Raw genomic sequence first — 23,900 nt, forward strand, 5'->3', positions numbered from 1 at the left:
CCAGGATGTTTTGATGAGACTAGTCATACCGTTAAAGCTGAAGAAATCCCAAGGTGGTACCATAATTGTATGATAAATAGCAGAATTCTCTCAAAAGGCCCAGAACAGTGTGAACTTCTCCCTGCCATTCAAAACAGTGTCCCAACTATTCAGGATACATATGCATCCTCAGAAGAATTTTAGCAACTATTGTAATGGCCACACTGTGACAGGAATGCATTTTCTTATGGAATAGTTAAGAATTGGGTGAAAGTATACAGGAATCTTTGACAGCAGTATTTATTTGAACCCTCTTGTCCAATGTAAGCAATAATATTATTTTGTATTTCTAGTGAGGTGTTTTGTCGTCTTATAATAGGTTATGACCACTCCATTCAATATCAAAATTAGGGGTGGGCCGAACACGCTGAGTTACATGAAAACTCAGCGAGATTCCACGAAGTTCCACGAAAGGGCAGAATTAGGCACGTCACGCTGATTTTTAGTATCTGAAGCTTGTTCCGAGCTGAAAAATCAACACAAATGGTGCCATGCGGCATGCTAGATGATGCTGCTTCACAAGTAGATTTTCTACTTGAGCGGCAGCTTTCTGACCGCGAACCGTTTCAACCGCCATTGACCTCACAAGCTGGGGAAATCTCGCCGGGTGTCTGCCTAGCGACTGGAAATCCTGCTAGAGGACTTCAAATCTTGTTTGCAAACTTACCGTTAGCAAGCTGTGCACGAAAAAAACCACTGCCTTGTGGCAGTTGGTGGACGTAGGGCGCCAGTGGCAAAGTGAGCAAGGGACCCACGTCTGGGCATAACCTGCCAACTTTGGCCAAAACTCTGTCAACTGCAGACGGAGTGGAATTTATTGACCCCCCCCCCCCATTCAAAATATCACTGTCTCAAACAGCATTTCCCCGTTCCCTATTTTTCTTTCTATGTTCTTTTTGGTCCCATTCGCACCCCTTACCTAATCTCGGTCACTCCTCTGACAGTTGCTGTTTCCTCTTCCGTTTCAATGTCTTTCCATTGTGTTCGCTAGCTACATTTACCTAACCATGTCTCCTGTGGCCCTGTTTCGGCTCACCTCCATGTTCTCTTTGTGACCCATGGCCATGCACCATATATTGTTTTTTAGTTTTGTATTTCAGGAAATGTTTTGTTGTTCAAATTTATTTTTAAGTGTTTGCCTTCTTGCTTTCTACTCGTCTATTGATTGACGCGATGAACGAAAACTCTTTAGGTTTGACCTGCTTTTAGGTGAATTCGCTTTTCATTAGATGGTCAGTGCTAGAGGTTGAGGGACATTGTATCCTGTAAATATAGTTTTCCATTTCTCCTGTACCACGTTTTATTCGAAGTTGTGTTTCTCGGGCCCAGTGCATCCGGTTCATTTCTTTCTTGCAGCCGTATAAAAAATAGGGGGCATATTATTAAGGGAAACATCGCCGCTTTTTTGGCACATAGCGTCGAAAAAGCGGCGATCTTTTTATCACCCTATTTGCAAGGACACGCTAACAAGCGTTACCGCGTGTTTCCTTGCGACTTTGCATGTCCGCGATCAATATCGCTAATGACATGGAAAGTAGGCGTTCCCTAGCTAAACAACATGGAAAATCCACCCTAACACGGCTTTGCGATATTAGCAAGCCGTACAGCAGACCCGCGAAGCGATTAAAATATCCACGCTAACCGCGGTTATCGCAGGTATGTAACGCCTGCTTTTAAAATGACTTAGACATACTGATAATGGGAGGTGGATTGCCATGTTAGGTCCACACTCCCCTATCAGCAAGCCTATACTTAGCGCTGTGAAATCTTAGCTGGATTTCATGCGCTATTCCGGTTATTTGCTGGTATTACATCGGCGATGTTACCCAGTGATAATGTGAATTGCGCTAAGCGCGATTTGCGATAAATATCGCATGTCCTTGATTATATGTCCCAGGATATTTTGGGTCCACTCTGTCTTGCACTCTTTACATCCGTTGTAAGTTTAACTACCTTTAGCATCTCCAGGAACCACAAGTTACATCTTATACGTATGTTTTTGGCTCCTCAGAGTTGGCAATTACTATTATTATTATTTTTTTTAAACTTTATTTTCATTTTATAAAAGTTTACAATTTGACATCAAGAGAAGCACATTTTCAGCACAGACTAGATGCATCAGATAAACATACTAATATTTCAGGAACATGTCGTCAAAACAGAAATGCAGAAATAGCAGCAGTGTGGATGTAAAAAACTTAAAATAGGCAATGTCGTCTCCAGAATCTCCCGATGAATATGCATTATGCACGGACTCCCGGGAAAGTACTCTGGCAACAACCATGCACACGGAGGCACTGAACGCAGGAAGATAGGGACTGTCACCCATATCCGCATCACACTGCATATCCCTCAACCTGCACGTCCAATAAGGAGCCAAGTATTTCCGCCGCCCTAGAGTCCTCACCCGTCACCTCCCGGCCCCTCGTCACCCTCCGCTTCATACCGCAGGCTTGTCAAATAATCCTTATATAGGCCCATTATATCTTGCGGGCGTCCATGATGTGCCATAAGGCCATGATAGGCATCGGATTTTGTATTTCAATAGGAAAGGGAGCGCCCCCAACAACAAAGTGTAGTTTTGCCTGCGATTCAAAAGAACTTACGATGGAGCTGCAGGTCTGTGTGTCTGCTACTTGTGTGTGCGTGAGAGAGAGGTTGAGTGTGTAGCGTACGTACTGTATCGTAATTGCGTTTATATAGCAAGTTTGCGTCTGGTTTATCTGTTATATATCTTTTAAGTTTTGGAAGCGAATGAGGTGATGTCGACATAAGTGCATAACACCTGGAGTGAAATCTTCTCCTGCCTACGCACATCTCGTCGTGACAGCTGTCTTTGCACTGCTGTTCACAGCCAGGTGCTCACAACACGCACATGTTTTCTAGTTTGTTATAAACATACAAAATGGTAACTGCAGACAGGAGATGTCATCGATACCAGGAAGCGGGGTTCGATATCCTGTTCATCATCGCCCCCATTCAAGCCTAACCAGTCTGGGGACAGCTGATCTTGGCCGAAAATATAGCCATTAGAACTCTCGAAATCCATGCCTCGCGCCACTGGAGAGTTAAGCTCATCTCTGATAAAATGGAGCCTAGAGCGTGCTCACTTGGGTCAGAAGAGACAAGGACAGATGTGTAACTCCAATGCAAATGAGTTATTATCAAAATAAATTAGTGTAACTGGTTTCTGCTGACTTGGAAAGCATAGTGGCCTAGGAAATAAGTTGGGCGATTTCGTCACATGTCACCAAAAGGCCCGGGTTAGTTGGGGCAGAGACAGTCGGTGGTCAAGCTGTGTGTGCAGTGGCGTAGCCAGAACACCTGGGTAGTAAAAACCTACAAGGAACAGACCTTTCGTAAACCCCTGTCGGGTAGTAAGAGCCCACCACTCACAACTGGGGTGCACTGAGCCCCTCAAGCCATTGGAACCCTGTGCACTAGTAGGTGCTGAAACCTCCAGGATTGAAGCGCCCTGAAGCAACAGAAATGAAACTGGGTTGTGGGTGAGGGCGGAGCTTTGAGAGGCTGACCGGTGCTCCCAAAAACGCAATTTTCAAAGCATTTGACAGCACTTGTAAAGCTTTTCATTTCACAGTGTACACTCGAGATTTGAACAGCATCCACTTTGAAACAAGTGCAGCCGAGGCGGGCCGCGATCTGAAAATGACAAAGAAAGAGCGCGGTGTCCCTGAAGCGGGCACCGCGCTCGAATGAAAGTAAAAATAAGTAAATAAACGGAGCGCGGTGCCTGCTTCAAGGACACCGCTCTCCGAATCAAAGTAAAAATAAGTAACTAAACGGAGCGCGGTGTACCTGAAGCGGGTGCCACGCTCCGAAATAAAGTAAACAAGCCCTCGTAAAAATCAAAACGCAAGGCACATTAAAACAAGCGGGGCCGAGGCGGCCCGTACTCAACATGACAAAAAAAAAGTGCTTCCAGACATATAAAAGAGAGCGTGTAACTCCGTGAGTGAGAGATTCAATCCCGGTGGACGGGGCCAAAAGGAGACAATGCAGCAACAAGGAGGGACTAAGAAGCCTCCTTTACAATCAGAAGCCAGTGTTTTGCATGGTTGATGACGCTACCCATTTAAAAAAAATGGGCTGGGCTTCAACTCTGCCTCCGAGAGCTTCGGAATCTGTATTGATTCCAAGAAGCTCTCGAATGCCGAGAGCTGCGCATGTGTGCTGCTATCGCCAGCCGAGACCTAAAAACTGCCGGTGCTCAGACCCGGGGAGACCCGGCCCACTTAAAGTCCTGAGCATAATCATATCTTGGGACTTCTTCTCAGCACAATTGTACGCTCTTTCATTGCACCTTCATTTTCTTCTAAGTTGAAAACGCGACTACATTTCTCATGTATTGTCTTAATTTATCTTCTCTAAATCCTTAAATTACTCTTTCACAGACCTCGATTTGGTTTTCATGTCATTCATTATCATTTGAAGAAAATACAATTCTCTCTTACTATCCTAAACATAATTTTTCAAAAGCTATGTTCTACCTTTTTCCACTACCTTCTCATGAAATCTGAAGGCACCCTTCCTCCTTTTATTCAGGGTGCTCAGTATCCTCTATTCTTGCTTTCTTTTGTGCTATTCTGTCGGCTTCTTTACTGTTTTGCACAGGTCCTACAACAGTTTCCTTTGTTACACCTTCCATGATAATTTTTGAAAAACACAGGATTAACTATCAGATGTTTGGCTGTGGTTACCTCTCGTTGGTCTTCTTTTGCTAGTCTTTTCATTATTTAACTCTTCTCTGTAACTACCATCTCTTGTTTTGTTTCTATACTGCAATACATTCTTTCTCCCTCATCTCCGAGGGCCATTTTATTTTAACATGGCTGCCTTGTAGGAAAGTAGGATCTGCTTTCATGGTCACCCCCATTTTTTGCTGGTGTCATTCGGTTTTCTGACTAGTCTGACTGGGTCCTGCTAATCAGGACCCCAGTCACTGTGCTCTCTCCCTAAATTGGACTATGGTAAGCACTTTTCTACCTTCCTAATTGGCTACTGGTGTACCCTTCTAAGTCTCTAGTATATGGTACTAAGGTTCCCAAGGTATAGGTACACCAGAGGTCTCCCATGGGCTGCAGCATGTATTGTGCCACCCATGAGAGACCACTCCAACTGTGACTACAGGCCTGCCATTGCAGCCTGTGTGAGTTGGTGGTAGCGCCCCTCAAAACAGATTTATATTTCCTTATATCTGAGGTCTCTGCACTTAAAACCTATAAGTCACCTGTTAGACCTGGCACCATTGGCGTGGGTCTCCCTTCCATCTTTTTTTCTGTTGCCTCTTATGTTCTTGCTGGTTTTAGATGCTTTTGGGCACTGTTCCACTGCTGTTCAGTGCCACAGTGCAAGTGCTTCCTATGGTAAATTGACGTATGGATTAGTGACTCCATGATTGGCTTGTTTGGTTTACTGTCAGATCCTAGCACAGTGCACTGCGTGTGTCCAGGATCTGTAAATCCAATGCTGCTGGTGGGCTTGCAGCACTGATTGTGCCACCCACTGGAGCAGCTTGTAAAGTGTGTCTCAGGTCTGTTATTGCAGAGCCTGTGTGCAGTCTGGTACTGCCATGTTGACTGGGCAAGTGCACCCACTTGCCAGTCCCTACAACCCTCCCTTTTATACATATTAGTCACCCCTAAGGTAGGCCCAAGGGCAGGGTGCATTGTAGGTAAATGGTAGGACATGCCCTGATGTGTGTGGCATGTCCTAATAGTGAATTACAGCCATTTTCGTTTTTCACTATTGCAAGGCTACCTGTTCCCCATAGGCCAGAATGGGCAGTTGGATTATTACATTTTATAATCCTAACTGACTCAGGGAACTAGGTAGAAATTCAAGTTTAGTATGCCTGAACTCAGAATGTTAAAATACATCTTTTTAGTGAAGTTGGTTTTAAACATTCTGTGTTTGAAAATACCACTTTTAGAAAGTAGGTATTTTCTTGCCTAACTATCCAAGCCTGCCTCTGCTAGGTTGTGTATTCCTTGTCTGGAGTTTGAGTGACAGGGGCTGGGGGATTCCAGGAGATAGGGTGAGTCAGTACAGGGCTGAATAGTGAGATTTGCATGCAGATGGGAGGGAGGAGTTGCACCTGGGACCTGAATAGGGCTGTGCCTTCCCTCCACAATGCTGGCTCCACCTCCTGTGGTGTGTCTGATGTCTCTGGCCTACACTGTGAAAGGAAAGAAGGAGTCTTGTCAGCAAAGTGCTCCAGGACTGACCAGAACTGGTTTGGACTAGGCAAAGACCTCTCTGCCTTCAGAGAACAAAGGGAAAATGAGTATAAATATTGGGACCCAGACCCAAGAACTTTAGATCACTTATGGGAATCAAGACAAACCTTTGCTGAGGAGAAGAACCAGGAAGCTGAAGGAGGAGACTACCCCTGTGCTGTGTGTTTGGGGGTTGGCCTGCAGTGGTTACTTCATTGTTAAAGAAAGGAGAAAAGGACTGAGTGTGCTTTCTATCAACTTGAGGAAGAATCTCCAAGGGCTTGAACTAGAGCTTGCCTCCTGCCTGAAGTCTCAGGGATACAAGACTTCACCAACCAGCTCCCCCCTGAATTCCCTTGCTGGGAATTGAAGTGCCTGCTGTTGTGCTTGGCCTTCTGAGAGACTGCGTGTCGCTGGGAGCGCAACGTATCGCCGAAGAAGCGAGCCGTCGCTGCCCTCATCGCATCGCCGAAGCGCGGTGCATCACCGGAGAGGTGGGACGCCGCCACAGAGGTCACCGCCGCATCCCCGGAGAAGCGCGTCGCAGGGCCTGTCGTGGCTCCAAAGATCACCGAATCGCTGCACGGCCATCGTGCTTGCACGCATCACATCAACGTTGTCGCATCACAACCAAGACGCCATTTTGTCGCAGCGCACCGGAGAAGACTATCGCATCGAGGTGCCATCTTGTCGCATCGCACCGGAGAGCAGTAAGAAACCGACACATCCCCTCCCCACACAGTAAGGAAGCGAGCATCAACTCCCCTGCGCAGTAGTAAGGAACCGACGCATCCACTCCCCTGCGTGTAAGGAACCGAAGCATCACCTTCCCTGCGACCCCTTTTGTTTTCTTTGCGTTACGCATTCAAGGTACATTGAGAGTAAAGTGTTGCATTTACAACTTGAGAGAACTGAGCTATTTTTTAACATTTTAAAGTCTATTTTTGAGTACAGTATTGTGGATTTTTGTCATTTGGTCTTGTGTTAAGTCTATATAAAAATACTTATTTTTATAATACAATCTGTGTGGTGTCTATCTGTAGTGTTGTCACTGTATTACTGTATGTATTCACAAATGCTTTACACACTGCCTCTGAGATAAGCCTGCCTGCTCGTGCCAAGTTACCAAGGGGGTGAGCAGGGGTTATTTTAGGAGTGTAGCCTCTTACCCTGACTAGACTCAAGGGTCCCTATTTGGTCAAAGGTACCCACCTCTGCCAACTAGAGACCCCCAAATCTAACATCCCCCGTAAGTAGGCCTTTCAATCCTGAAAGCAGGGTGCTTGGTTATAAGTGTTAAGATGCCTTGCATGAGCAAGACACCCCCTACAAACCCATGAGTTGATTCTCCAAGCTTTGTAAGTGCGGTCAGCCATGTTATACATATAGTGGCCAACAAGTCAATTGTGAGATGTCTCACTATATTTTGGGTGCACTAAAAACCGTCATGCCTGGTATCAATCATGTTGTAATCCTACCCCAACACTGATTCTAGTGTTGTATGTATGATCTCATGTACTGGGGGGCTCCACTAGGGAGCCCCCTCGTATTCCCTGGTGCCATCCTTTCAGGGTCCAACTGCAAGCTACTGCTGCTGCAGAGCACAGACATGATTCCGCCCTCCTGCTGCTGAGCCAGGCTCGAGCAGGCGAAGGTAGGACAACAGGTTTCCTGTCACATGGAGGTGTGACAACCTCTCAGACAGGACTTAGTGTATTTCGCTGGGATGGTGCGCTTGCCAGCACCACCAAACTGCTTTGAAGGGCACATGTGGTGCCCTCCTTCCATTCTCCAGTTGGAACCAGTTCAGGAAGCCGTTGACTCCTGCTCTGGTGAGAAACTGGACAAAGGACATAGGAGTATCCTCCCCTCTGTCTAGCCCCTCCTCTGGGAAGGACCCCTGAATCGTCCTAACCCTTTTCTTTGGGTACTTAAGGGCTTACCTGTGGCTGGCTCTCCAGATTCATCATGGACCAAGATTCAGATCCGAAACCACTTCATCTTCAACTGTCTGGGCACTTTAGAATTCGCTTTGGGAACCCAGACTGCATCTGGAAGACTCCTGCTGCTCCTGGTCTCGTCCTCCTGCCAGACTTCAACGTCATTTGTGCCTGTGCTCCATCCAGGTTCTTCTCCAGGCCTGTGGGCATCAAAGACACCCAATGGAATCTCCCTTAGAGTGAAGGAGTCACTCCCCTGCATCTGCAGGCACCGCAACAAAGCTGACCTGTCAGCTGCGCCTGAGCTCCCATGGACTCCGAAAGGTTCAGCAACACAGGTTGTGGTTCTGCAACTCCCTCGAGGCCTGCACTGTCTTCTCACCAAGTTTGAGCCCAGTATCCCTTGGCAGAACCGCTGGAACAGCACCCCTGTGCACCACGTTGACTTGCTGTTGCCAAGGTTTGTTGACTCTCTTCTCCATAGATCTTTGGGCTCCAAGAAGCTCTAGCTTTCAGCATCTCCTGCTACCAAGATCTTCGTCCTTGCCGCATCCTCTGCACCGTGGGCCTGCTTCATTGGTGAGCTGCTTGAGGTCCTCATGCGACTCCTGTGCCTCTGGCCTGGCGGTCCCCTTAAGGGTCTTCTTTGGCTCCAGTGAGTTCCCCTGCTTCCTTGGGGCGTGTTCTGACTCTCCTGCACTTGGCGAGTCCCTCGGACCTTGCTGGTCCCAACACTGCACCTTCTTTGCTTTCCTCATCCGTTGCTGCTGCCAAGGCTTGTTGGTGCTCCCGCCGGGCACTAACCCCCTGGCTCTCGACTTCTGATGTGGGGCGGCTCTTTAACAGCTCCTGGTCCTCCACAGCATTGCCTTGTCCTCACAGCTGCATTGAAAAGGTCACTGACAACTCTCCTTCATCTTCCGTCACTGTTGGTCATTGGTCTTTCGTGCCTCCTGGTCACTCTGAGTGGCATAGACTCTGTCCCCGCTGCTTGCAGGTACTCCTCTTCAAGAATCCACCTTTGATTTCCTCTGGACTCTTTCACCTTCTTCGCCAGCGGCATCTTCACTGAAGTCCTCCATCGCGGTCTACGGTGGTTTTCGAAGTCACTCTGATCCTATGCACCCAGCTATCCTGGTGTAGGAATCCTGGTTCATGTGGTATCCATGGATGGGGTGACTCTCCAACCTTTCATTTTCCAATGGGTTTTTTCAGGGTCCTCTAGAATGGTCCTTCTTCTTGAAAACTGCAACTAAGACTTCCCCTTTGACTTGCATTAAGTACGCAGCTGTTTTTCCAATCTGCACACTGCCTCTATGTGGTTCTTGGGTACTTACCTTGGGTGGTTCCTTGGATCCCCTGCTCTTCTAAGTCTTTTGGGTCCAGTCTCGACTTCGGTCGCCATTAGCATTCCACTTTATTAATATATGCTCTGGTCTCCCCCTAGAGACCACTGTGTATTTGTGCTACTTACCTGTTCAACTATAGAAATATTGTGTGTATTGTGATTGTATATTCGGGTAGGATATATACCAATGTGTTTGTGAGTGTTTATAATAAATAACTATTTTTATAACTACAATGTGGTTCTTTTTCGTTTAACCTACATTATATGATTGGTACTGGTAAAACAAGCTGCTTTACACTCCTTCTGGACTAAGCCTGAAGGCCTCTCTCCACAGCAACCACTTACAGAGCTTTCTGAGGTTGTCTAAGACTACTAAAATCACCATATGGGTTGTCTGGATTAGTGCAGGGTGCTTCACTTAAATAAGTGTACACCATATACTAAGCCAGCCTCCTACATGCCTCTTTAAGTAAATCATTTTATTTATTATTTTTGTCATCTAGAATATTCCAAACTTTGTCCTCTGATATTTGTCCAAACTTTGTTTAGCAGAGTTTTGTCGGCATATTCCTTTACATTCCATCGACAGTGCACTGAACCAGGGCTAGAACTTCTAACTGTATTTTATCACTTCTTCTGTCTCTGTTCCAGATACTCTTTTTTGACTGTGAATATGTGAATTTTCCATTCTAAAGTAGTTATAGATTCTTTTTTGGGCATAATTTCTGGTTGTTGATAGTCTAGTTGCCTGTCCTCTTTGTGTCTAACACGTGCATTACCTCAGTAAACATTGCATCTGATAGAGACATCTAGCCGCAGATTCGCTACGTTAGAATTTCCCAGGAGTCAGACTGGACCCAGAAGACTTTTGCTACAGCAATAACCAGGGCTCGAAAAATCATAATAATGTTACGAGACCTGCAGGTCTAGTAACTTGAATAGTCTACTCAACCTCTCTGTAATGTACTTGACCCGTGACCTGAACCGATCTCAAATTGCATGATTACAGCCCTCCAGTTTACATGCTTTGCACAGTTCAATTGTCACGCAGTTCACTTCCTCTAACTTCAGTCACAGAAAGAAAAATAAATGTAGATGACTTTTGACCTCTGTCAGTTTGAGCAAGCAGAACACCTGTTTTCAGCTCACCAGAACCGGTGAGTAGTTCCTAAATATAGCTCATCCTGATTTAATCTTGCTGGACATTGCTAGTGGGCAAGTGAATACCCTTGCGTGCCGGTAGGGGGTGTCAGCCAGCTCTGCATGACGTCTTTGGCGTCGTCCCCGCCAGAAGTGACATCTGCGTCACCTATGTAGGTGCCACCTCGGTGCGCTGACTTCAGTTCTTTTCTTTCTGCGGCAGCTAGTGCAGATCCGTGAAGAGAGTTACCCTCTGGCACTTTTTTCAAGCTTTTTCCGACATTTTTTTTGCCAATTTTTGGTGTGGAGGTTCTTCCACAATATTGAAGAAGACTTCTGGACTTCTGGGCCATGTCGGTGATGGATCAACACTAAATTTGTCTCTGGTGCCTGGAGCTCGACCTTGACTCAAAGTCATGCTCCCACAGTCTGGTCATGGTTCTGAATGCTTTGAGGGAGTAGTCCCTAAAGCTGCTTGCATCTCGGCGCTCGGCTCTACGCTGTTTGCCTCAGAGATCTCATTTTCAGGCCTGGTCGAGAGGAAGGTCCGGGCACCGCTCTGGGATTCCTAAGTACTCATCCTCCTGCTCGAAGTTGTTAGGTCGGTCAGGTAAGAGGCATAAGAAAAACAAGATTTTGAAGCCGACGTCATGGAGGAGTCTTGACGCTCTAGGCCTCGTTTTGCTGAAAGTGCGCCTGGGACAGCTCCATGCTTCCCTGACTTTCCAGGAGCCGTAATGACCCTCATCCAGCTTAAAGAATTCTATCACACCACATGCGTGGTATTTGGGCGACCTGACCCTCCCGGCACGCCTTCATGCCCCAGCTGCTTAGAGGGGGCTTCAACGGGTTCTGTGCTAGCAGCTGTGGTACCGCCCCCCCAGTGACTCTGGTGGATCTGGACCAGCGCAAGTTGTGCCACTGCGACCTTTCTCAGTGCTGGCCCCCGCGCTGAGACTCCCGATGCTGCCAGTGCCCCCGATGGCACCCTGGGTCTTGGTCGATTCCTCAGCCTTATTGTGAAGGGCTAGGAATGGAGGAAGATTGGGAGGGGTCGCTGGACCCCTTACAAGACCAACCTGAGCACAAAATAGGCTGTTATGAGGAATTGGGTGAGGCCAGTGGACTGGATATCTATCTAGAATCTGGCCTGCTTTCTCCCCCTACAATGGTTACAGATGAGGGAGCTTCATATGCTATGGTGGCGAGAAAGGCAGCTGAGATCCTGGGCCTTCAGCCCCCTTCGGTGGAAGTCAAGACGAACATCTTGACAGAAGTCCTGGAGCTGGATGTTTCCTCCTCGAAGCCCCTTTTGTCTTTCAATGAGGCCTTGACTGATGTCCTTTTGGGAACCTAGTCCAAGCCCAGCACAGGTAATCCTATAAATAGGACAAATGCCTGCCTCCATCGCCCTGTACTGGGCGACCCAAAATTCCACACCAAACGCCCTACCCCCGAGAGCTTAGTGGTCCAAGCCTCTACCTCACAGGCACGTTCACTTCCACACCCCTACAGGGAATCCAAGAGGCTGGATTGTTGCTTCCTCCAGCATTGCATTGTGATCGGTGTACACTGCATGTGTATTGGGCCGTTACGCCCACTGTTTGTGGGTAACAGTTGCACAAGTGCCGCCTTAAGTCCCAGAGGAGGCCGGGCCATTCTCTCCCAAGCAGTATCAGATGGGAGAGATGCAGCAAATTTCACCATTCTTATTGGGCTTGACATTGCCGACTCGTTGGGCAGAGCGATGGCATTGACAATGGCTGTTCGACGCCACACCTGCCTGAGAACTTCTGGCTTTTCTGGAGATGTCCAGGCTTCCCTTATGGACATTGCTTTTGATCGAACCCATCTCTTCGGAGACCAGGCAGACATGGCCCTGGAGTGCTTTAAGGACTCATGCTATGACCAAGTCCTTGGGCCTCTAATTGACCACCTATCCCTGTCTGAATTTTCCCCCTTTTCGTGGCCATGGAAGGTGCTTTCAGCTGCACTAGTCATATCCCGGCCACAAGACTGTGCAAGTTCAGCAACATTTGCGCGGCCGGAGGTACGGCTCCTTTCGACCCAGTGGGTCCGGTGACCAGAGGTCAAGTCAGTCCACTCTTCCCCCTACAGCCTCCAAACCTTCCTAGCCCGTCCCTTCAGGATTATGGGTGGGCAGTTGGTGGCAGGACCAGCCATCACCTCCACCACAGGCAAAACATCACATCGTACAGGTGGGCTCTTCAGATAGGCCAAAATGGCTACTCTCTCCCCTTTAAGACTACCCCGCCCTGCATGCCTCCAACTTATGACCGGATGACAGATGACCACCTGAACTTGCTTCAAGAGGAAGTCAGGACTCTCTTGGCCAAGAGAGCCATAGAGAGGGTTCTGGTGCCAAAAGTAGTCTGTGGTTGCTATTCCCTCTACTTTCTGGTCCCGAAAAAGGACAAGGGCCTTCGTCCTATTCTAGAACTGCTAACACTCAACTATTCCCTCAAAAAGTAAAAGTTCAAAATGCTCACTCTGGCTTAGGTTCTGTCTGCTCTAGACCCTGGAGACTGGATGGTAGCGTGGGACTTGTAGGGTGCCCATTTTCACATTCCCGTCCTTCCTGCCCATCGGTGTTACCTGCAGTTCACGGTAGGCCATGAGCACTTTCAGTTCATAGTGCTCCCCTTTGGCCTTACCAGTGCTCCTCGGGTGTTCACCAAGGTGATGGTGGTGGTCGCAGCTCTTCTGCGCAGATCAGAGACGCCAGTCTTCCCCTATTTAGGTGAATGTCCTCTCCCACGTCCAGACTACGGCGAACCTCCTGCTTTCGATGGGGTTCCCTAATAACGTGCCAAAGTGACATCTGACTCCCTCTCAGACGCTCCCTTCTTCTGAGATGTTCTGGTCACAGTGCAGTTTCGGGCCTATACTTCCTAGCAGCGAGTAAAGGATATTCAGGCTATGATACTGATGTGTAAGCCTTTATCCTGGATTTCAGTGAGACTGACTCTGAGGCTGCTGGGCCTCATGGCCTCTTGCATCCTTCTACTGACACATGCCAGATGGTATATGTGGGCACTGCAGTTGGACCTGAGGTTCTAGTGGGCGCAGAATCGGGAATTCCTTCAACATGGTCCAGATCGCGGAGGGCACTGCACAGGACCTACATTGGTGGCTGACCAATTGTGATTGGGTCAGAGGCAGACTCCTCTACCTTTCCCAACCTGATCACACGGTAGTGAGAGATGCATCACTCCTGGGATGGGGCAGCCATGTTCAGCAGAATCCGATCTCCACATCAACTTGCTAGAGCTTCAATCGTTTTGCTTGGCATTGAACGTTTTTCTTCCTTCCATCAAGGGAAAGCTGATTCAGGAGTTCACGGACAACACCACCACCATGTGGTACAGCAACAAACAGGGGGGAGTGGGGTCGAGGACCCTTTGTCAAAAGTCCACGTGTCTCTGAATATGGCTGGAAGAGCAGGACATATTCTTGGTGGTTCAAAGCCTGGCAGATTCTCTGAATGCCAGGGCGGACAAACTCAGCCGTTGATGCCTAGCGGATCTTGATTGGCATCTCCATCTGGAGTTGGCGCAAGATCTCTTTCAGAAGAGGAGAGAGCTTTGTTTAGATCTGTTTGCCTCTGCTGAGAACACGCAATGTCAGCAGTTTTGTGCGCTGTAGTTTCCAAGGCGGCACTCGTTCGGCGTCGCTTTTCATCTTGAGTAGAGTTCAGGCCTCCTCTACGCCTTTCAGCCAGTACCACTCCTTTCCCAAATGCTCCAGAAGATAAGGAGCTACAGGGCTTAAGTCATTCTTATGGCTCCGAAGTGAGCACGGATATTCTGATATCCTGAGCTTCTCCAAATGAGCATCAATCCTCCGATCAGGCTGCCCCTTCGGAAGGATTTTCACTCGCAACAGCAGAGGGGTCCTCCATCTGAACCTGTCAAATCTACGCCTTCTTGCGTGGAGATTGATTGGCGGCAGTTGATAGTATTTGACCTTCCTCCCGAAGTCTGCATTTTTATTTTGGCAGCCAGGCGTCCCTCTATCAAGATTATGTACGCCTGCCAGTGGCAAAAATCATAAAATGTTTTATTCAAAGGCCGATTTATCCTCTCTCTGCTTCCCTCTCTCAACTCTTTCTCTTTATTTTGACCCTTGCCCAGCAGGCCTCTTCTCTGGGCCCTCTTAAAGGGTATCTTTCGGCCCTGTCTTCCTTCTTGAGGCTGCTGGACCAACCCTCTTTACTTAAATCCCCTATTGTAAATAGATTTCCTAAATGGCCTGTACATATGTTCCCACCTGCTGTTGTGCTTTATTTGAACCTCGGCACAACTACCGCCTCTGGCTGTGCCCGAGGATAAACTCCTTCTCTCCACCCTCTCTAGGTTTAGAGGGCATACTCTCCTCTTTTCTCCTTGGGTAGAATCTATTCCAGTTGTTTTGCTAGAGCAAAATTTAACCAAGTCCATAGTATGGAAGGGTTAGATCGAGGTCTGATAATGCCAACAGTCTTACAAGGATGCTGCATGTTCACAAACATACAAGGCAAACCATGTGCAGTGCTTGATTTACTACTTTGTTTTAGTAATACCTTACACTTTAGTAATACCTTACACTTGGAGTTTGTGACTACTGAAAAGTAGTAAACTTGTTTAAAAGTGCAAACTTACTCAAAATTTTAAACTGTTTAAAAACATAAAATTCATTTGCATTCATATTTAAAATAAAATATTTTTAATATTTATTTTGGAGTTAAATAAAAGTTTTTTTTAATGTTTCCCTATACTTAACCATGTGGAGGTCTCTTCCCCAACCGCAAAGTCTCCCTATGGTAAAGCATAGCAAATATGTATAAAAGGTATTTAACTCCCAAAAAATATTTTTATTTTAAACATGAATGTAAATGAATTTTGTATATTTACTTTGAATGTAGAACAAAATACAAAACAATTCTTCAGCACTTTCCATTTTTTTTAACTTTAGATTAAAATATTAATTCCCACTTACTACTTTTTTCAAGTAGTAAACTTACTCAAAGTGTAAACTTACCAAAAAATGTAAGTTACCTTTGTAAATCAGGCCCAGAGTTTGTGATTACTGAAAAGTTGTAAATTTACTCACTTCAACTTACAGGAATACCTCTAGTACACCACCAAGCTCCTATTGCCTCATTAGGCTCTTATGTGATTGTTGCTTTTTTGGAATGTGTTAAGTTCTACATTTGGTTAAGTAGAGGAGCTATTTTGGATAAGGGATTGTGATTGTCTTCTTAGTCCCTCATATCATATCACCTGGAAGTTGAGTTGTTTGGCCTTCTTTTTGGCAATGACGCTAGACAATTCACTTTCTTTTAAATTTGGCAGTGTTTTAAAAAGAATGTCTCTGTTTCAGGTTCCGGAGGTTCGACCTGTTTGCTTCAAAATAAGATCCTATAGGGGAGGAGACGCTTTGAATCTGAAGCCGCTAACATGACTTTACTGCACCCTTCCCGGCTTCCATTAATATTGATTACAATATCCAAATTCAGAGATGGCAACCTGTCTGTGATTCTGAGTGCATCAAACTAGACCAGACCTTAGTGCTATTCCTGACTTTTGAGGTTGGTAGTTAAGCTGAGATGGACCTTGCTGATTCATACTTTACCATTTTTTTTTATCCCTCTGTGCCTCTGATTGAGAGGCGCTACATTTACCTCCAGACCAAATGTTGAGGGGCAAAACTCTGGTGCAAAGGGTGCACCTTTAAGGTCTCTTGGAAATGTAAATATCAAAATGCCTACTATACTGACCACATATGTAATTAATTGGGCACATTTTGCTAGCTTAGAAGCTTAAATGCTAAGTCCTTTGATCCTTCTATGATATTTGTTTGTTTATATTTTTCTCATTCTGACACTAATCCATCATGCGTGCTAAACTGTTAACTAGGCTGTGATTAGAGCATCTGGGGATGTGTCAATATAAGTCTTTCAGAGAGACTGGACCTCCACAGTTTCAGTCTCTTAATCAGAGAGGTTCTGCCCCCCTCCTATATCTACCTGTGGAGCAAAAGACTATTCTGAACCCTTCATTTAAACCACTTCAAGAGGAATCCCTAGGTGGTTTGACCATCTCATTCACCACCTAGAGAATGGATGAGGTGGGGGCTCTTCTGGTACCAGAGTGATATTTGAAATTCCAGAGGGGCTCGGATTTTTTCATGTCATTGGTACAGAAAGAGTAGTCCCATATTCACTGTCCAGATAAAGGTGACCAACTTATTAGATGTTCACATGAATCTCCATATCACATGAATCTCTGTATTTCTGTGGCTATAATGGTTTCCTGAGTTTCAGAAACGTTGGTGTGTGTCTAAGAGATGGCACAATCATTTCAGTGGCAAGGGAATCACACAGACGCTTACATATTTTATGGTGATCTTTAAACCTGTATGGCCAACGATTGCTGTGTCAGATTTTCGTGTAAAACTCTTTGCAACCTTTTTATGCCCGTTTTGCCGTAAAACAATTATCCAATGGTGTTTGACGTTAAGCTTTAGGAACACTCTGGATTGTACTATCTAGGGGGCTTTGTTGATGCAGAATTAGTACCTTTGAATAGTAAGTTTTGACCAGGATGATGTGTTTTGGAGAGCTATCGGTTATAGAAAAACTGTTTGAATTAATAACACAGGTTCGTTTTAGTCTAGACACAAATGATGAATTGGGTTACATGAAGTGTTAGATCTGCCTGGCCAATGTATTGACCAAATTCCCTTTTTCCTTAGGAGACAAAGTCATCCCACTCTGCATACCGCAGTGTGGCAAGTGCAGCTCTTGTCTGAGTCCAAAAACCAACTGCTGCCTCAAGACTCAGTGAGTTACTATATACAAGCTACCATCTAACAATTCTCTTTGAAAACTGTAATTTGCCCTTTTTCAGACTCTTTACATTATTCTTATTAAATAGTCTCAGGGAATCCCAGAATGTGATGCCTGACAAGACTACCAGGTTCACCTGCCGAGGGAAAACAGTTCATCACTTTTTGTGGACCAGCACTTTTTCAGAATACACTGTGGTCCCTGAAGACGCAGTCGCCAAAATTGATGACGGAGCACCAATGGATAAAGCTTGTCTTTTTGGGTGTGGGTTTTCCACTGGTTACGGAGCAGCCCTCAACACGGCTAAGGTATCTTTGCAGACTGTATATGATGTGATGGACCTACCTGTTGCTCAGATGATGTCTTAATTTTTTTGTCTAAACTGTTGCTATTGTGGACCAGAACATTGGCTGTCAAGATCATGGCAGAAATATACTGCTATAGAAAACATTTGGAATACAAGTAGACTGTTTCAAGGCCTAGAGAATATGTTATTCATGAGATATCAATCAGGCAGTAATTTCAAGACAATTCCATAAATTGATCCTATATATGTTGTTAAAAGGTAAAACAAATCCAGATTGTATATTACTCATCATAAAATGTGTCAACTTTCAACATAGTTTTTCCTCAGTAGTAGTTTTCATCCTTAATGCTAGTGGCGCTAAACACCCCAACATGAGAGAGTGCATCACTGACAATACAAAAGGATAAGAAGGAGTCCTACCTTGCATAAAACAATTTCTGCATGTTTTCTGACTTCTTGTGTGAAGCTCAGCTCTTTATAGAATGTATAGAACATCAAGTGCTGTTGGAATCTTCAGACTCATCCAGGGCTTAATTTGCGCTGGTTGTTTCCGGTGGTCGGCACTGGCACTTAATTGTCAGCACTGACACTCATGATAGTCTGCCACATGGAGGCACTGTTTGTCTAATTTAGAGACAAACACAGCAATAGTTGTTTATTAGTTCAATATACCATTAAAATGACTGCTACCTGCCTCTCAAGCCACTCTTCAAGCTGTGAGGGCCTGGAATAGTCTCAAATATGTGGCTTGGTGGTGTATGATCGTTAGTATCTTTGTTTGCACTTTCACTGGCAGCACAGGTAGGGGCAATGGGTGGTGAAAACTAGTGGTCTCCTTACAAGACCCCTAGCTCTGTTTTTTTTGGCAGATTAAGTACTGCTCATCCCTGTACGAACTTGGCTTAGCTCCATCAGCCATATTCAACCAATGCGCTCTTCGCTTCAACGCAAACAGGATGTTAAACCTACAATGGGCCAATATATTACCAAACACAATCCTTTCACAGTGCATATTTTTCTAGTCTCATCAAAATATTCAAGTGAAGATGGACTCTGTAGATTCAACATAAACAACTCCCAAAAGGGAGAAATAGGGTCTTAGGGAAAAGTTTAACAAACAACCTACAGTTCCAATCCCCAAGACAATTTGAAACAAGCATTTACAATGCAATGGTCTCGGCATTGTTAAAGTTAGAGCTATTGGCATTGCTCATGACATTATTTTTGTTTCCTGGGTTTAAGGGGACAAACAGAAGGACTTGTTATGCTTTAGAGGACTCATCCTGAAGACTAATCACCTACATGCCAAAAGAAGTGTCTGAAATTAAACTGGAAAAAAAAAGAGACTGGATTTTACTTGGATATTTCGTGCATCCTTTATGTTGTGTAATCCCAGAACAACTGGAATGATTTGATTCTAGTGTATTTTCTCTATGGATTTACTTCACGTACCACAAAAGATTAGCAACTAGGATGTTTTTATTATATAAAAGGACCCGCACTGAATCCGGTTTCTGTCCACGTTCTGCATTCTCTCCCCTCAGATTATGGCCCTATTACATCTGCTGTGCCAGGCAGTTATTCCTACAGAAAATATTTATATTTTGTAACAGTAGGCCACAAGTACTGTGATTGGTCTATAAGCAAGGATGCTGCATCCGGTTAATCATATAGGCTTGTACCACGGCTGAATGCTAGATAGCAAGACTCAAAAGTGATCGCTAGCTGGGTGCCAAAAGAAACAGTCCATCCAGATCATCAAAACTCAAATTTAAAACAGATACTTGACTTTGCTTTTCTGTATTTAACCCAGTTTTTTCTAAACTGTTATTTATATTAATGAAAACTGACAAAAATATTTTAATTTGTTGATAAAGACTGTCAATCACCTCTCCACAATAAATCATTATTTTCTACTGCTGTGCTGCATTTAACACTATTGATAGCCCCACTCGTATTGTCTTACTATCACATACTGGAGGGTAGGAACTGTTTTTCATCCTCTTTAGATCTAATGCGCCTTGTTTCTAGACCCTAAACTCTACCGGCGGATTTTGATAGCTTCCCAATATCCCTTTGGCGAACAGCTCAGCAATCTATTTTCCACGTTATCCCCAACAAACATCTCCAACTACCTAACCATCCATCACTTTTCCGCTATAAAATAAGCTGTACTGCTCAAACAAACCATCCAATAGTAGTATTTATGTTAAACACCAACCACCGATCAAAACTGCTTAGACAGCAAATAATTACTGCTACATGGACTCCATGTCGAAATGGTTTTACAGTAAGAGTGACACTGCCCCCTCCCCCAAAAAACAACAGACTGAGTTTTATTCTTCCCCACATCCTAAAGCACTCTTCCACAAAGTTACACGGGAAAAAAAAGACACACTAATTGCCTTTTCGAAATTGTGCAGTTAAAGCTAGAGCAATTTTCAGTTTTTAGTAGTAAAGGATTCCCCGTATCACAACCACGCGGGCTCTGTGGGGTGCAGCAGCGAGGGTTGCGCTGATGCTGCTGCGCCTTGACGGCAGTTCACAACATTCCGGGACCATTCCCACCTGGGAGGGAGGGAGGACACCCACGAACCCCAGTGTCGAGTGCAGTAGTTACTTGTGCGCCGGGGTGCTGGCCGGGCCCCTGTGGGCGGCGGTTGAAGCTGCGCTGTACGTAATAGGGCGGGAAGCGCCGCTGCCTGAACTGCTGGCGCCGCTGCTGCCCCTGCCCTCGGGGGATCTCTCCGTCGCCAGCTTGGTGCTGTGGGTGGCGCGCGGAGTATGCCTAAAGGAGGCCAGGGTCCATCACCACTGCAAGAAGATGGGCATGGGACAACTAGCCTAACTTCACAGACTTCCACTGACTTGTTAATCTGCAATCATCATAACACAGAACAGAAGGGTAATCGGCATGGAAAAGGGACACATTTGTAAACACTCACCTAATGCAGCTCCGTGTAGAGTAGATGGCCATCTTTGAATGGCACAACGTCCACTGAACGAGAACGGAATGGATCTCTTAAACTATGAAACAGAACATAACGATTGTCTTGATCTATAGTAAGGAAACGGAACGCTCTTAACGAATCAAGAATATTTACAACACGAAACATATATTTAAAAGGGTGCTTTGTTTCTTTCTAACATACAAAATACAGAATCGATGTGTATATACATGTTTTAATTAGATCTGTTTTTATAGAGCGCTTCTTATTTAGACTCCTGCTACATACAGCAATTGACCCCATGCTGAGGCAGGGACGGGGCAATCGACTACGGGGGAGCCTGCAGCTGTGAGCAGGCAGAGATTGGCTCAAGCACCAGGGATAGTGCAGAGTCCCCGATACAACCGCCACAACTGCCAGAGCTACTCCAGGAAGGGGGTCCAGCGACGGATTACACAAGAAGAACAAGCACACCACCGCCTTTCTCCGAGGCGAAGCAGAAATGCCTCGGAGAAAGGCAGCGTCGGTTTCGAATTCGGGGGCGTGTTTTTCTTTTCTCTCCTCTTGCCATTGGCTGGAGGAGATAATTAGAAAAGTTGCAAAAAACACGCCCCCGAATCCAAAAAGGACGGGGCCTGTTCGGAGTGACGAACCTCTTCTCCAATAGCTGGCCAGCATTCAAGAGGCCAGCCAATGGAGAAGAGGGGAGAAGAGGGGCGGGTTCAAGCCCCTCTTCTCCAAGTCATTGTATCTCGCGAGCGAGACTGCGCAAGCGCAGCCTTCGCTAGCCGAGACCTAAAAACTACAATAGAAACTGGTGGTCAAAAAGGCAGTAAGGAACAAACAACCTATCTCTTAGCACCCAAACAGACTATCCTTCCTACGACAGTCACTCTAGAGCTGAAATGTAGGTGAGAAAGGAAAAATGGAAAAGAAATAAATTCACAAAACTTGATAGGATTTCCATCAACTGCCAAGAGAGGCCAGTGTCATCACTTGGTTATCCTTCAATCTTGCTACTGCTCCTCAAAGCATCGAGGGAAAGTATGTAGCAAAGGTTGCGACTGGACGAAAAAGATAAAGCCAGAGAAGTAACCTTCAGAGACAGAGACTAACCAGCATGGTCATGATTATACAAATATAGTAAATCGTCTCTTGTGTGATGAAAGTGTTAGTGCAGTGCATATAAGTGAAGATTAAAAAGGGAGTTGGGAGAGAGAGAAACAAACTTTAATAACCATCTCTCTGCCAATCCTGTTAAAAACGTGTATAAGCAACGTTTAGCAAATAGGTTGCTTCACAGATTGGTCAACTAGTTTCAGCCTGAATGGACCTTGTTCCCGGCTTTCTTCAGGACCTAAAAATTAACCAGCTACTGCAGAATATGTGAAAGTGACAAAAGTAAACAAAAATAATTGTCGTGCTATAAGAGTTGTCAAAGAGTACAACCTTAAGTGATGAGATCTCTGAATGAGCAGGGTACTCTTCACTCCTGTAAGAAATAAACACATATAGTCCTTTTTGTGATCAGAGTAATGGTTTGCAGTGTTCCTTACAATTCTGTGTATCTCAAATTCAATATCAATCAGCTCTAATTATTGCATATTGAGATACCGCACTATCATAAAAACAATGGAAAAACAGTGCACTCACCTGCATTGTGTGAGATTCAGACTTCACCTCACCTGGTCACTAACTCAGGTTTGGGAGACCCCGCCCTATAAAAAATTGATTATATAAAGGGGATCAATGATGGTGTTAAGAGTTCAATTGTATTTCTTGAAATTTTTTAAAATATTTTTCTCTCTAGCTCTATTTTGTAGACCATATAGTGTCAATCAGACGTTTCTAATGTCAGTTAAAATATGGGAAGTAGTAAACAGCCTCGTAGTGAAAAAATGGCTGGCCTTTCTTAATGTCGTCTGTGTGGTACTGTTGCTCACTAATTTGATTCATATACGGAGTGACCACATGCATACTTGCAAATGTATTCCTGTAGAGGGCTTAATATAAACTTCTTATAGCTTGTTTAAGAAATTAATAAACCCTAAGTGGAATATGTTGCCTCTATGTGTGTGCAAATCTCTCAAGTTGCCCAAGTAAAGGAACGAGCATACATCACAATATATGTTGCCTAGCGATTTGGCTGATGTTAGTATGTCTAATAAGTCTAGCAACTCCAAATTGTTTCATCTTGTTAAAGACAAACAGAGCCTCCTTACGAATCTCAAATTCGTTAAAGTATGCCAACTCAAGCACAAGGTTTCAGCTGTGAGAACAGAGGCAAAGCGTTCTGAGTGTTATAAGAGATAGCATGACTCATGCTCATTTACTTGCATCTTATCGTAAAGTAATGTGTGGTTTCGGCGGAGTACAATATTTCCTGTATGCAACATTAGCATGTTGGTGAGCTAGCTCTAAAAGCAAACAAAACACCCACCAGCTGACACGTAGCTCTGTCGCTACGGAAGAATACAGTATTCTCTATATACAACGTTAGCATGCTGGTAAGCTAACTCTAAAATCGAACAGCACACACACCCGCTGGTACGTAGTTCTGTCGCTTACCTATCCGTCGGTGCCTCGGACTCTCCTGAGTTTGTGGGAGGTTCCGAGGCTCCGGCTAGTGATGTTTCATAAAACGCGTGCTGCGTGAATTACGGCGCCAATCCAGGTTGTCATATTAAAACTACTAAATGACGTCATGAAAACAGGAAACGGTAGTTTTTTGATGTAGCTTCCAAATTGTGAGAAAGCTTTATCGATATCTATAGTTAACAAACGCACATAGATGTTAGCGCGTCGGAGGCTGATGCTATCTTAATAGAGATACAGGTGATGGAGGCACAAATCAAAACTACCATCACCAGCACTCTGTTCAAGAAACACCAAGATGAATCGAACAAATCTAATAAAGAATTTAAGGACGCAATCAAAAATTGAGAATTTCAAAAAAGATTTGGCAAAATTTAAACACGAGGTCGTCTACCCTTACACCAGTGAGAACTACACACCTGTAGAATTTTTAACAAGAAAGGCAAAAAGATATGGCTCCACTTACTCAGGCAGGAGTTCTGAAGACAATCTTAGCG

The 23,900-nt window shown here is 45.1% G+C and overlaps 1 protein-coding gene across 1 annotated transcript in view; it reads left to right on the forward strand.

The window, feature by feature from the left end:
• Positions 1 to 23,900, forward strand: part of LOC146866380 (alcohol dehydrogenase 1A-like) — a 381,054-nt gene that overhangs the window by 138,072 nt on the left and 219,082 nt on the right. Inside the window, exons 4-5 of the mRNA XM_085636246.1 lie at positions 17,460 to 17,547; positions 17,642 to 17,861. Coding sequence (XP_085492372.1) covers positions 17,460 to 17,547; positions 17,642 to 17,861 — 308 coding nt within the window. The remainder of the gene's footprint in view (positions 1 to 17,459; positions 17,548 to 17,641; positions 17,862 to 23,900) is intronic.

This window comes from Triturus cristatus, chromosome 2_1, assembly GCF_964204655.1.
Source record: "Triturus cristatus chromosome 2_1, aTriCri1.1, whole genome shotgun sequence".
Classification (NCBI taxonomy): Eukaryota; Metazoa; Chordata; class Amphibia; order Caudata; family Salamandridae; genus Triturus; species Triturus cristatus.